Below are 15,887 nucleotides of genomic sequence, written 5' to 3' on the forward strand. Positions count from 1 at the left end.
GGTCCGCTTCTGACCAGAATGGTCGACCCATAGTGTATCATGGCACTCCTTAAGTAGTTCTCGGCGAAGGCTACCCCACCGCCGCACAAAGATGCGTCCCCCTTTTGTTACGAGGAGGTCATCCTGTAGCCAAAATCGCCGAGTCTTCCGTGCCTGCGCCCAAGAAATAAGGTATTGTGCGGTCGGATCCTACTGCGTATCTTCACAGATGTGGCTCAGCAATGCACCCTCCATGTGCACTTCAGAAGGCTTCACGCACACAGTTGCCAGTTCAGCCCTACGACTCAAGGCATCCACCACAACATTTGTCTTTCCAACCTTGTACTCCAAGGCAAAGTCGAACTCAGCCAAAACATCTGCCATCGAGCTTGTTTAGGCGTCAACTTCTTCTGCGTCTGAAAATAGCTCGTGGCCACATTATCCGTCTTGACGACGAACTCAGCACCAAAGAGGTAGTGCCGCTAGGTCCTGAGGCAATACACAATGGCAATCATCTCACGTTCATGCACTGTGTAATGCCTCTCTGCATCTTTCAGCTTGCGACTCTCATATGCGATCGGATGACTATCTTGCATAATAACTCCACCAATGTCAAAGTCTGAGGCATCTGTGTGGACTTCAAAGGGTCTCGAATGATAAGGCAATCGCAACATTCTTCAAGCCATCGAAGGCATCTTGGCACGCTCCTGTCTAGAGTCATACCCAATTCTTCTTTAACAAATCTGTGAGAGACGCAACAATGAGGAAATAGCCTTCGATGAAACGCCGATAATAGTTTGTCAAACCAAGGAATGACTACAATTATGGCACTTTGCTTGGCGAAACCCATTTCTGGATGACCCTTATCTTCTGCCCATCCATACGCAGCACACCACGCCCCACAACGTGGCCAAGGAAGCTGATCTCCTCCTGCCCGAAGAGACACTTCTCTCGTTTGACACAGAGGCCATTCTCCTTCAGCACCTGAAACACTGTTCGCAAGTGCCCGACATGTTCCTCCATATTGCTACTGTAGATCACGATATCATCCAGGTAGACTACCACAAACTTGTCTAAGGGTAGAAGATCTGGTTCATTAAAGTCATGAACGTGGCTGGAGCATTTGTCAACCTGAATGACATTACTAGGAATTCGTAAGCACCATAGCAGGTGACGCAAGTTGTCTTCGGCTCATCACCTTCAGCAATCCTTACCTGCCAGTAACCCGATCGCAGATCTAGCTTAGAAAAGATACGAGCACTGCCTAGCTGATCAAACAAGTCCGCTATCAGTGGCAATGGGTACTTGTTCTTCACCGTGACCTTGTTCAAAGCACGATAATCCACATATAACCGTTTAGAGCCATCATGTTTCATCTAAAAAAAGACTGGGGCACCAAATGGGACTTTTGATGGACGAACAATGTCTGCGTCCAATATCTCGTCTAGCTGCCTGCGCAGCTTCTTCAGCTCAGCTGGCCCCATACGGTATGAAACCATTACGGGAGGCTTCGCTCCCGGGATCAACTCAATCTTGTGGTTGACCTCACGTCTTGGTGGAAGACGCTTCAGCAATTCCAGAGGCGTCACCCCCCGAAACTCCTCCAATAGTGAGGCTAGGGTCGGTGGCACTTCTGCTTCTACCTTCCCTTCTTCTGCGCGCACTGCAACTAAGAATGTCTGCTCCCCATGCTTGACACCCTTCTTCAGTTGCATTGTCGATAACATCGAAGACTTCTCTTTCTGCGTAAGGCATTGCACTGTGTGGGACAGGTCTGACCCCATAATCATCAACGTGTTAAACTTTGGCAGCATCATAACATTCTGGCTTCGCAGAAACTCCATACCCAAAATCACCTTGAAATCATCAAGGGGCACCATAGAGAAGTTGGCTTTGCTGACCCAACTCCCCACTTGAGTAGCCACATCTCTTGCTTCGCCAAGGTTGGGTTTGGCCTCAGAGTTTACCGTCTTGATGGTCCTCTGCTTTGGCCCAGGCTTCAAGCCCAACCGTTCTACCTCTTCCTGCGAGACAAAGTTGTGTGTGGCCCCGGAGTCTATCATTGCTGAAGTAGACTTTTCATTCATAATGACTTCCAAGTACATAAGTTCTTTACTGACCTGCATGTTCTTAGTCGCACAACTTCTAGCCGCGTTAATCGATCGCATGACTCTCATCCTTGGTTGCATTGCTTCAGTGTCACTGCATTCAGGATCACTGCATTCTTCCTGTGCAGCATTGCCTTGCCCGTCATCTTTTACGAGGCGCTTTGGGCACTGCTTGACAATATGTCTATCGCCACAGAATCAACATGTCACAACCGCGCCCTTGTTGTTGTTGTTATGCTTTGTGAAGTTATGTTTCTTTTCCGATTGATGGCGTGTCGACGTCTCACTTTTATCATTGCGTTGCTTATCCTTCTTGCCTCCGTGGATAGACTTCTTTCCAACTTTGGTTGATGGGGTAAAAGGCTTGCGCTGAGTGTCAACTAAGCACTCGGCCGCCACATATGCATCTTCCAAAATACGGGGGTTGCTCCTTTCCACTTTAGACTGTGCCCATGGCTGAAGTCCTACAATGAACTAGTTGAGCATATCGTCTTTTAACATGTTAGGTATCTTCAACATAAGCTTCTGGAATGTTCTAATATAACCTTGCAACGAATCAGAGTGTTTGAGCTCATGAACCATCCGGTACGTCTGCCTCTGCGCATTTCTTGGTATGAAATAGTTGCGCAACTCCATTTTGAAGTCGTCAAAGGTGTCTATCGCACATTGACCCATCTCCATGTCACTGCGCTTCCGCCTCCACCAAACGATAGCATCTCTATCAAGTAAGGTCGTTGCAGCCTTAATCCTCAGATCTTCAAGGGTCACATTCTGGATATCCAAGTAGTCTTCTACTTGGAACAAAAAGTTCTTAATGACCTTGCTGTCACGAGAACCATTGAATTTCGTGGGTCTTGGCACATCAATCATTGATAGCCTCTCACCATTTTCGTCATTTAGGGTCACCGTCCGTTGCAACGTACGATTCTTCAACTGAAGCTCCCCTACTTCAATCTGCAAGTCAACCACTATAGTCGTCAACGAAGTGACCTGCTCCATTAGTAAGTTTACCTGCTCTTGCAGGCCTACCACCACATCATTCAGTCCACTGAATGATTCACATGGGCGTGAAATCGCTTCCTTATGTGAAGTCACATCTTCCACTAGCTTATTAACAGTTGCAACCAACTATTCTTGGCCTCGAGGTGAACCCATCTCCTCAGCTTCGACAACTGCCTTGCCTTTGGTGTTGCGCAAGTTTTGATAAGGTGCCACTATGTCTTACTCATAAACCGCAGCCTATCAGTGTGTCTGTCGACATCGATTCTGGAGTCCCTTCCCCAGCATGAGAACGGGTTCTGGTACTACTTGTCACCGGCCTATTTCTTTCAATGAGCCAGCGCGACGCGACGGTCCTTCCTCACCGCCGCAAGCCTACTTGTCAACTCGCTTGTCGATCGCGGAAGCTTCTAAATCAAAGTGCAAGAGAGCAAGAGAGAATAGAGGGAGAGAAATTGCAATCACAAGAAGCAATCACAATGAGGGTGAATAAAAGAAAGCTCAACACATTTACTTCATTCACAATTTTGCTCGCAGGCTATTACAATTCAAGTATACGGGCTGCCCCTTCAGGGTATTGATTCACCTGAACCAGGCAGCTTACATCAGACTCAACAAAAGCAAAACAGACTCTAAACGCAATTGTACAATATAAGTCGCAAGAGAACAATTTTAATGCAACGGATATCTAATCTAGTATGAGACGCATGCTAGATTCATGTTTTTACAAACATGGTTTGGCTTGAGGATGGAGGGGGCAGGCCAAACATTCATGAATCTCTCTCTCTCTCTCTCTCTCTCTCTCTCTCTCTCTCTCTCTCTCTCTCTCTCTCTCTCGAAACACTGAACAAAAAATTGGATTAGAAACACAATTAAAATTATATGATTTAAGATCCTTGAATCTTAGACCCGAGGATATGAGATCACCTTAGGACCGATATTATCAAACACATCATAACATGGTTCATTCCACATTAACAAGGAAGCATTCATTCGTTACCAACTAAACCCTGCTCCAAATGATGCCCCAGTGGCAGGGACGTGCCTCTCATTCATCATTTTGCTAGGAAAACAACTTACCACGTAATGGCATATTTTAGCAAAAGAATAAAAAAAACACTTGTTGTACCATGGGCCTCTGCACAAAGAGCAATTTACTAGAAAACTTTGACGCAGGACAAGTAGCAGTCATGTATTGCCGGGTATAAAGGATACCACCATCACATGGTGTCTCTGCTATTTGCAAATGGAAACCAATTAACTAATCAACTGTTCCGAAAACCATAGTTAAGCACTCGGTGCATGTCTTTAGTGGGTACTTTGTGTTATTCTGTTTGCAATTCACTTGACAAATCTTGCAGCTTTTATCTCTCTCTCTCTCTCTCTCCTGACCTTTTTGAACCAGGAGAAATTTCTTCGAGGTATCAACATTCCATTATGATTGCTTTTCAGCAGACACCCCACAAGAACTCAACAGCAAAATGGCAGACCACAAAGAAACGCACAACAACCAGCTTGCGAATAGCAAGTTGAACATGTAACCACCTTTTTATCATTATCATTTCTGCACAAAACAACCAAAAAAATATAAACAATATGGCGATGAATACAAGAACCAAAATAATTTGGCAATTACAACCAAAAAAGAACTAAACAACCTCTCCCCTGTTCCCCTTAATCATCTTCCAAATGCCCTAAAAAATAAGAAAAAAACATTCTGACTGTCCCTCCCCCAACCGCCAGTGTAGGGCAAGCACCACACAGCATCTCAGCCACGCGTGACGTAGGTAGGGCATACCGCAACCACCTTGCCCTCCCCTCCCTCATCATTCCACCAACAAGCCCCTAACTTTATGATGAGAACAACTAATCATCCAAAGAAAAAGATTTCTCCCATATTTCTTTTTTATATATACTCCACAGTGCTGCACTCCTGCCAGCCGAGCCAGCAAAGGAGGTGCCCTTCGGACCAACCCCCTCGCGTGGAGGAATATGTGCAAAAGAGGGCCCAGGCCTTTTCTCTTCATCATGACGCCCCCCACCACAAGTCAGGCGCCCACTACCCCAGCAATGAGCTCACCTGAGGCAAGGGCACCTTAAGCAGTAGGGTCACACTCTGATCAACATCTTGAGATCTCCATGCAGCTCTCTGACCTCAACAGCAGCTCCTCTGCCACCACCCTCCCACACGTCCCATTGCCATTCATGGAAGGTTTCCTGAACCTGATCCTGTTGACTGTGTCAACCTGAACCGAGAAGAGGGCATTGACCGGCCGGTGATCCGAGAACTTGAACTCCCCTCGCACGTAGGATATCTGGTGTATCCCTTTGCCTCTCCACAGTATTCTGTCACACCTGGACCCCACCAAGTGAAAAGGAAAGCAAAGTTATGCGGGTACCAACCACCACCGTTGATACACATGGTGTTCAAATAAAGCATGTGGGGTACAGTGACTAGGTTAGCTCAAGCAGAATGACTTGTGTCACATGACTGAGAGAAGAAAAATGGCAGAAATGCTGAATGCTTTTCCTACAACATGTTCCTTCTGATACATCAGATTCCTGACTTGTAATGCTTCTGTCGTGCGTGAAGGGAAAGCAATCTTAGTTTTTGCTTTCTTAAAGTTTCCAGTTTTAAATTACTGTGACATCTTTAGCCCCAAGTGGTTTGTGCAGTGGAAGAGGCCTTGGCCACTAGAAGGGTGATCAAGGTTCCATTCCCTTAAGTGTCAAACTTCTTGCATTAATGAGAGCAAGGGACAAGGGATAAGCTTATCCCTTGCTCAGCTGAAGCTGGGCGACTCTGCTGAGGTCAAAGGGTGCGCCACCGGTTTGGTTTACACCTTTCTTAGAGCACGCGACTGTAAGTATGGAAGCTTAGCTAGGACAACTAGGTCTCCGAACCCAAGGGTGGTTTCCCATCCTTCATAAAAAAAAATTACTGTGACGTATTTGATCTGGCCAAAAAAAAAAATCATAAGCTAATGGAAAGAAGAGAGGAATAAAGACCAAGTCAAAATGCGCCTCAGCCATTGAGCCCAACAATGGCAGGACATATTCCAACTCTGCAAAGAAACGAATCCTGAAGGGATGGAGAATGATAGCTCAAGACAGTTTTTTCTATTGTTGGCTCTAGTCCTTATGTTCAGTTTCCAAGCTTTTCAGAGAAATAACAGAACAAGCTTTTTAGAGGCCCAAGAGGATTATGTTTCACCAGAAAAACCTAGAGAGAGAGAGAGAGATATACCAAGCAGGAGTCCTGCGCTTTTCCCTAGATCTGGCCGTTTGGATGGCGTAACGGTCTGAATTCGCCAGGTACTTGTACGTAGGCGCAAAGTAAATCCGCCCCTCTTCCCATCCTTTGAACACGCGTCCCGCTTTTTGCTCTATCCGGAGCTGCCAGCAGTTTTCTTTGTTATAAAGTTTACCAGCAGTATTGAAAGGAAAACAAGTAACTTGGTGACCGTGAACGCTATGGTGAAATCAAGCCCACCCAGCTTGGAAAGCCAAGTGTGGTGCTCCTTTTTTCTTTCCGCAAATGTCTTTGTAAAGGGGAAAATTTTGGTCATGTTTGATATTACAGTACTATCTAGCAAAATCATAGGTACGTATTCAGCATTGTTCATTTACTAAGACCGTCACTTTACGAGTTGCTTAAACATGAACACAAGGTTTTAATAAAAAGATTAATGTGGTATATATTGTTGATTTTCTATAAACATCTACCTACTCATCAGAGTTGAATGTTCTAAAACATGGTTTTAACTAATTAAACCATGTACATAAAATCTGTTGAGTTTAATAAAAAAAAACAAAAAAAAGGGTGAAAACAGGTTATTTTTACTCAAGTAGAGAGGGGTAGAACCGTAGAAATAATAAGAATCCAAATTCATGTGGATTTGTTCAAATTGCTCTTCAAGGTTACTGCATGTCCCGTGTTCAACTTAAATGATATGAGCCAAAATTCATGAGTAGTTTTAGTTGTACCTGGTCCTTCTCCAATAGAGCATCCCAGTCCTTCCTTTGAAGCAACTCATGGGTGTCTTCACAACCATATGCTAGGCGGTAGTTTAGGTCACCAAGCCAGATGATCCTACTGCAATCAATTAAGATAGCAGTCAATTACAAATTTTGATGGCAATCAAGGGCAATATAAAAACCATATTTACTTTTTTAGAACAAAGCTATTGGCTTTTGCATAAGGATGCCAAGTTGATGAGAGGAAAGGTAATTGGCATGGGTTGAATCAAGGCTTAGGGTCAGACGCCCAACTAACAGTATGTCCTTAATTCAAATGGCTGCAAATTTGGGCGAATGAGCATCGGGTGGCATGAGATGATTCACGTCCCACGTTCATTAAGTTCGGAAGGACGGCATCACCAGGATTCGAGGCCATAAAACAACTGAATTGTTCAAACCTTCAACTGCTGAAGTTCAGTTAACCTGAGCTGGAATCAATCCCAGGTTTCAAGACATTCACTTTTTAGAAATGGCCAGGCACCTCTAAAAATGCACCCTCCACTACATTTTAGTGCAAAAACATGGAGTATGGGGTCTACTGTTATTGAGAAACCATGAACTGTTGTCTAGAAAAGCAAAACATCTGATGTTGAAAAGTCTCTGCACTATGGCCTGCTATAGCGATGGATGGCAGGTCTACATTATCCACCCCGAGAATCAGTGGTGCACTAAGCCTTATCAGTACATTGTTCAACGGGTCCTACCGGTGATTAACACCAAACTGGTTTACGGAATCTTCTAATGGGATAGCCCACAGCAGCCAACTGAAAACTTGGCTGCAAAGGTCAAGATAACTGTTCACACGCTAAAATCAAAAGCTAAACTTAACAGCTATTTTTCCAAGATTGGTTATTGTTAACATTGGAAATTAGACATTTTCACCAACATAGAAACAAAATAACCTAGAAGGTTATCCACAGAGACCAGGGACTTACTCGTGGTTTAAAATGTTGTCTGGAGAAGGTTGAGATCCAGAAAACCTGCGAGATGCAGGGAATTTCGTCTTCCTTATGATCTCAACGACATCAGAATTCCTTCGCATTTCATCGCCTTCCTTCTCACCGGAGGTCAAATGTGTGCACACAAAACATAAGGTAGTTTGATGAAGGGTCATACTTATTGAAATTGAGCCCTGTGGCAAGAAAGCATACAATCTGTTATTATAGTCATTCTTGAAGCTTCAAGGACAAATTAAAACAAAGACAGGAAACCACTAAATGCTATACTGGATTTACAGTTAAACATCCAAACCGATCCAATAGAATACATATTATGTTGAAAAATAACAAATTTAGAGAAATAAAACATATTTTTGATAAATATTCCGGCATATTTACTATGTAATCACTAAATGTAAACAATGATCTCAGAAGTAACCAGACTGGGAGTGATTTTAGGCCTCAGAAAGGTGCCTCATGTCAAAAAATGATTCAACTGTTAGTCTCAAAAAAAAATCAAGGATTCAACTGTTCCTGTATCATGGTGTATTAAAATTAATTGGGTTGAAAGCGAACAGTATTTCTCAAGAGGTGTTTTTGGTTCATACTTCCCGCTTTCTAAATTCTAAGTGAATATGAAACTGCAGGGCACAAGTGCGTCGGACTTGGGGTGAACCGAGGTTTATGAATGCCCTGATTATTAACTAAGTGCAATGCAAAATTTCTCCATCAGGCCAAAACAGGCCGGCTTGGACGAGCACGGCTAGCAACCTGGGCCAATGTCTGTCCTTGCATGAGCAATGCATTAGATAAGTATCTGAACTCAGCATTGTGCAAACCTTATTTTGGATGACACTTCAAAAATTTGATGATCTACTTATCAGGATTCTTGGGTTGTATGAAGTGTTTGCTCCTTCAGATTTATTTATAACTGCTCTTTCATCTTTGTATATCTTAAATTTTCTTTGATTTGATGTTTCGAACATCTTCCACCTTGAGTAATCTTTTCTCTGAATACATTTTCTTGTCGTACCCAAGCAATTTTCATAATTTGTTTCCAACCCGCTCTGAAGATTAGTTTTTCATAAGTCTTAAGGAAGAAGGGTTACTTGAGCCAACAAAACATCGATGTCATAATCAATAAAGCGGCCAAAAGAAATCCAAGAAAGGCGAGAGGGATTACCGACCTTGTTCCCCATGTAGCCCATGAGTCCTCGACCAACACACGAGACCTTGATACTGCCAATGTGTTGTCTGAGTCCTCTGCGAACCCATACGCACAGGAAGAGGCCCACCATCTGTTTGCTTGCAGTTAAAAAATATCGCCCTTCCTGATGCCTTTCCCACGCGCAGTCCACAAAACCACTATGGTCTTCATCTATACAACTCAAATTAGGGTCACAGTTCCAATCTTCACCGTCCATCTGTCTCTCCATAGAGAGCAGATCTGAGAAACTGACCCTCGGCTTCTGGATCCGGCTGTCTTCCACGTCGCCGAGGATGACGGTGGAGAAGATGGTGGGGGATGGGGGCTCTGCCGGTGGAGCTGCTTCTCTTCCATTCAGAAACTGACGTATCAATGAAAGCCACCTCACGGCGGGTCCGTGGTCCTCCGCACCTAACACGTTCCCAGCATTTAAAGGCACGATTTCTTGAAACCTGGTTCCACAAAACAGAGAATCGATCAACTATAATTTTAGAGCTCATTTATTGTACAACCAGTTGTGTATTGCAGCATTCATATGTTGCAAAATCTCCATTTTCTCTAGAATTAAATGACAAGCCATATAGATCAGTATATATCCTGTTTCTTATTCAAGGCAAGAACTATGCTCTGTTTCATGGACCTTTTAATGGTGCTGTTGGCAACAGCAGGAGAAAGTAACAGAACGGCGTTATCAATTCATTGGAATTCATGGCATCTACACCACTGGAATCATCGCCCCATTTAACACGTTAATATGCATCGTAACCGGTGGGAGCCACCGATATCAAAGATAAACCCCAAGCATTAAAGAACCATACCAACAACTCATTTTTTTAGTATTGATGCTGTGCACCTATGAAACGACTAAACCTATCAGAAAAATCTTGAAACGCTGATCCCAAAACTTCAACTGGATTTTTGGGGTTTCTACTAGAAAAAGATGGGCTTAGTGGGGAGGCTAGATTGAAAAGGGAAAGAATCGGTTACGGTTGAAGCCTGCAGCCAAAAGGAAAACAGGATACAACTAAGTCACTTTACACGACTCGCGTCCCACCCCGAGTCGCCTGAGTCTCCAGATAAACTTCTTTTGCACTTTTTCCCCTTCAAGGAAAAACCAAACTCAAAAAATCGTAAACATCTTATCAAGATCATGTCTAAAGCTCAACGCCGGGGTTCCACTTGATGGTCCCATACAGCAAACTTGGCATTGCTCAAAACCAGGGGTGGTCTTGAAACCACCATCCCTCTCCTTGAATCGAGCGGGTCACTGATGGTTACTCGTCAAAGAACATTCTCCTGCGATCACAATCCAATAATTGAACATTGCAACCCCAAATGCCTAAGTAGGGTCAATCTAATCCGAGACGTGGTCAAATGAACAAGAATCGGCGAATCAAGAAGCTCATATTCCGATTCGAATCGATCGATACCGGCGTATGTATCCAATACCCAATCTAATAACAAGTGTATTAATTATGAGAGGTGGAGTTGATGGCCCACGGCGGCTGCGTCACATCCAGCGTTTAATTATAGCAATCCAGCTCGAGTGAGGGTCAATTCCAGCCGTATACAATCATGTTCCTCCTTCCAACAGCTACCCTTACTCGTTTGGCATATCCCCAATCCCACTCTCCAGTCAACTCACACCGACATCTTTTCTACCAATGACTCAAGAGCAAAGACTTAATTATGATTAAGGCTTTGGATCCCCGCCAAAAACTAAAAAATACAAAAATAAGCCAAAGCCCTTCCAAAAACATCATCAACTCTAGTACCAACAAATGTCAACATGATTACAAAATGCCCCGACATCACGCCCAAAAGGGCCAAAAGGCCTTAGATCTTCCCATTTCACACACCGTCATAAATTCCCAAATTGCACTGAGAAAAGATCCTCTAACTGCATAATGGGCTGTACTACAGGATTCAGAATAATCAAAATTATACTTTTCATCCGCATCAAAGCTTTTAGATTCATGTGTTTGAATTGGATCAGGCGTACCAAGATTAGAAATTTAAAACCATAATAATAGACAATTTTCCCCTATCCAAACCAGAGAATACTTCAAGAGTCTTTTGGCTAATCATCCTATCGACAATTGTATCGGAGACCACCATCAAACTTTCGGGCTTTCCCCACTTTTCAGGATTGGTGGATACATCCAAAGACCCCCAAGTGAAGCAGGGCACAACAGGATTCGAACAGGGCTGGCTTGGGTAGGCATATTCCTGATCCTATATCGACCATGTGGTCAATTATTGATGTCAACCATGAATGAAGCAGCCTAGCCTAGTTGATCATGGAATGTGGATACAACTAACTGGCAAAGCTAGTAGGCTAGTTAGAAAAGACGGACAAATCCGTCCTATCGACAATTGTATCGGAGACCACCATCAAACTTTCGGGCTTTCCCCACTTTTCAGGATTGGTGGATACATCCAAAGACCCCCAAGTGAAGCAGGGCAAAACAGGATTCGAACAGGGCTGGCTTGGGTAGGCATATTCCTGATCCTATATCGACCATGTGGTCAATTATTGATGTCAACCATGAATGAAGCAGCCTAGCCTAGTTGATCATGGAATGTGGATACAACTAACTGGCAAGGCTAGTAGGCTAGTTAGAAAAGACGGACAAATCCGACTATCAAAGATCACAAAACCAGCCCTCCTCATTTGCTATTCCTCAATAGGCCTCGCACGATTCGTATTAAAAACTGCCAAGGCCGTCAATTATATCCTAATAAAGCCGTCCGTTGGGATGGGCAGTCAACCCCACGACCCATTGGAAAAGAATCAGAGGAAGAAGAAACCAAAAATTCTGACGAGGTCCCTGAGTCAAATCCGCCTAACTATGGACCCGCAAAGGAAGAAAAGCTACATTGAGAGAGAGAGAGAGAGAGAGAGAGTACCCAAGAACATAGATATCGGCCGGAGATTGGGAGCCCAGCCACTCTCCGAGATCCAAACCACAATCCGGCGTTTTGCCTCCCACGTTCCACGTCCCTACGAACATCCTGATACAGCAAATAAAATCAGCAAAACAAATAATTTTTTTTCTAAGAGAGCATATTTTATGCAGTGACGCTGTATGATGCAGAGCCGCTGCTGCAACTGACAGCCACCCATCTCAATATTTCCCAAGATAGATATCACGCCTATCTCTAGAAATGTCAAGATGGATGGCTGTGTGGGCGATGCATGATGCAGCAGTCGCTGCATATTATGTGAAGACAAATTTCTAGAGGCAGTAACACACTACGCCAAACCCCTCACAAGTACTCGCAATCAAACCCACTCTATGTGGTCTCAGTCTCTCTACGCACCTCAAGTTTTGGGTACCCGGGATAGGCACATCGTTCCTCGGCAAGTTGAGGCTTTCTGGAGCAGCAACGTACCATCCTCCTGAATGAAAAATTCGTCGTGAAACAAAGAAGAATAACGAATCTTTAGATACGACATATAGTAAGAGTGGCAGCGTGATTGAACCATTAAGATGCGGTAGGTCGGATCGAACACATCGCATAAGAGAGAAGAAAGAGGAAATGGAACGGATTTTCTTGTTTTCCACTGATGCGGATTGCGTAAAGATGAAAAGAACAATACCTAACAAATCTCTCGTGAGGAGGACGCAGCGGTCTATATCGGAGCAGCTGGCCCTTCGTTCCGTCGTGCCTAAACGAAAAAGGAAAAAAGTCCCGTTGCTTAAGACTCTCTCACTATGGTAGCAGCAAAAAGTCAGCAGTAAAAAAGACAACCAAAAGCAAGAAGAAAGTGGAAGAAAAGGAGACGTACAAGGATGAACAGAGGCATTTGCACCAACTGAATCTGAATGGAACTCGTCCGATTTGCTCTGGATATTGAGCCATTTTCTCATCACTAACTTTGGCCAGGAAGAAGACTGCAACAAAAGAAAATACCATCCATCAGCAAAAAATGCAATGGGTTCTTTTTCAGGCACTTGGATAAAGAGGCATTAGAGAGAGGAATGCCAAGTATCTCATTACCCTTCCTTTGCGCTCTGTCTTCATCTTTCCGGCACCAAATTGTCTAAACTCCACCATCCTTGTTTTGAGCTATGGAGGATCCCCAAATTTAGAAAAGAAGGCGTAAAAAGTAGAGGAAGTGACGATCTCAACGCAACCACCAAACACGTATTTCAACCACGTCGCATTTAAAGCACCACCAGTCGGAACTGTCGAGTCCGGCAAAAAGGGTCGTTGGGTATCTGAAGCTTCTGTCTGACCGCCTTATCTTCCGATTGAAGGCCGTGAATGGGAAGGAAGGGAAATAGAATATGCGGAATTAGGTAAGGGTAGTAGCCCTTCCTTCTACCGTAATGCTGGTAGAGAGGGATGGGGGTCCGGGTGGGCGGCGTTGAGATGGCACCAGCAGAGACGTTCTTTTGATTTTGAGGTATAGAAAAATGTTTTTGACTTTTGGCCTGATCGGAATTGAAGAACCCAAAGCAAGACGTGAATACGACGATGGAGGGCTAGCTAACCAAAGACAAGCGAAAACTGTGAGTATAGATGGAGGTAGAAAAACAAAGACCGCGGGATCGAATCGGAGCGCCTCCTTTTGGAGTTAATGCGGTTCCGCGTTTGGAGAGTTGGGTTGTCGAGATCTCATTTCGAGGCAGGAAAGGTGCAGAAAAGCAGGGGAATCGGGTCGGAGACTCTCCAGCATAACATCTCGAGTATCGGAACGCCTGAGATCCCCATTGTTAGCAGCCCTGCAATCGCATCAAAACGTCAAAATTGAAAGAAGATACGAAACGAATCGGTTATGTAGTTCATCCATTCTATCAAAGGAGGAAAATTTCCGATACGATGTCTTCACGAATCATTGAGTCCAAAAACCCCTCTTTCTTTGAAAGAATGGGGAAAGAATAAACTGAAAAGAAAAAAAAGTTTCTTAAAAAGACCACGAAATCTCAAAATCGTGAAATTCGGAGATCTTCCGACGGGAAAAAAGAGCGGAAAAAGAGGCGGAACTTCAGAAGATAGGCCGACCTTTAATTGGCAAGCGATCACGAAGGAGATCAACTCTGTTGTGAAATCTTTTGATCAACCAATTTCTTCTATTTCTTCCTCTTCCATTGAAGAAAGTCGTGCAAAAAAAAGAAAGACTATGGAGAAAAACAGGGAATTAAGAAATCCTTCGGAGCTTCGGAAATCATGCGATCGGCAATGGTTTGCCGGAAAGTGAGAGAGAAACGAGAAGAGATGAAAAGAGAATGGAAGTGAAAAGATGTGAGAAAGATCGGGATTAGGAAAGATTGCGTTTTGTCACAAACATCCATTAATGCTTTGATGATAACAGAAAATGACCCTGAATTGACCCCACGGAAATCACCAAATCGTATGACGAAAATTCTGCTGAAGTTTGAAAGTAGATGAAGTTTAATGTCGAAATTAATGCTTCCTAAACCATCATATCTCAGGGATTAACAAATGACAATAATTACCGAAAATTGACCTCTCGAATTGAGAAAATCGAGCAATGAGTTTTTAGATAAAGAGCTTCTGATTAACTTTGTTAATTGTCACTCGCTTGACCATGACAGAAAAATAAGTTTTTTAGCCGCAAAAATTGTCGAGAGCTATAAATCATAAAAGTTTAGCTTCGATCGAAAAGATTATGCCCTTCGAACTCGCAAAACACAAGCAAAATCGGGAAATGAAGAGTTTCAGAGAGAGATGAGCCTACACTTTGTTAATTGACATCGTTAATCTTCATGTGAAAGGTTTTTACGGCATTTACAAATCAGAAACCTGTAATAGAGACGCAAACTAATCAGAAACTCAAGAAACTCGGAAAACGAATCAGTTTTAACTACAGAAACCATAGCTCCCGAGCCATACACAGCACAGAAATCCATCGAAAGAAAAACGGTAAAAAACTCGAAGAATACAACAGAGACAAGAAAAATTGCGAAAATGAAGCCGGGAAATCACAAAATCTCGGTTTAAATGATCGATTATCTTCATTTTGATACACATTTGTATGACTGATCGTAAAAAAACTCCGATCAGCCTAAAAGCTTCATCGAGAGAGAGAAGAATCGCAAGAAAGAGAGAGTCCAATGGCGAGAGAAGCACTTACAGAGATTCGGAGCAATCGTCGCTTCAGTCCTCTCCGTAAACGCCTTCAGATCTGCTCTGGAAGGTTTTTTTCCTCCTTGAATCAAAAAGGTAAACCTCTGGAAGCACAAGAAGAAGAAGAAGAAGACAAAAGGAGGAAGAGAAAAACGAATCCAAGAAGAAGAAGAAGGAAGAACGGGCGCCTCGTTGCTCTGAGTCGTCGTCGATCGCTTTCCTATTTAGCACATTCGTCCGCTACTCATACGTGGAGGAAAATATCAAACTCTGCATATTAAGAGAGAGCGAGGGAGAGGAAAAGGGAGAGTGTGGGGTCGCCCATTGCAAGCCAAAAGGGCGGAATCTTCAAACTCCACTCCTCTCTCTGACCTCTCAGAGAGAGAGAGAGAGAGTGTGTGTGGGTCTTGACACTTGAGTCTTGAGGGATGGGTCTGAACGGTTGTGACAGAGAACAGAACGGAAGTTGCACGCCTGGGAAAAGGCACAAGAGAACCTTCGCCTGCGCCCCCCGTCACATCTCTCTCTCTCTCTATA

The 15,887-nt window shown here is 43.7% G+C and overlaps 1 protein-coding gene across 1 annotated transcript; it reads right to left on the minus strand.

Moving 5' to 3' along the window:
- Window positions 1–5,206: 5,206 nt before the first annotated feature.
- LOC149823401 (type I inositol polyphosphate 5-phosphatase 8-like) lies at window positions 5,207–13,405 on the minus strand. Its single transcript, XM_090019952.1, has 10 exons — window positions 13,257–13,405; window positions 13,045–13,150; window positions 12,856–12,924; window positions 12,576–12,654; window positions 12,162–12,266; window positions 9,232–9,703; window positions 8,042–8,238; window positions 7,074–7,182; window positions 6,334–6,482; window positions 5,207–5,441 (listed from the first exon to the last, which is right to left on the minus strand). Exons 1-10 carry the CDS (start codon window positions 13,311–13,313, stop codon window positions 5,207–5,209), a joined length of 1,578 nt encoding a protein of 525 aa, XP_089876078.1. The 5' UTR covers window positions 13,314–13,405.
- Between the last annotated feature and the right edge of the window lie 2,482 nt (window positions 13,406–15,887).

This window comes from Nuphar pumila, chromosome 10 (assembly GCF_984573655.1).
Source record: "Nuphar pumila chromosome 10, dmNupPumi1.hap1.1, whole genome shotgun sequence".
Taxonomy (NCBI): Eukaryota; Viridiplantae; Streptophyta; class Magnoliopsida; order Nymphaeales; family Nymphaeaceae; genus Nuphar; species Nuphar pumila.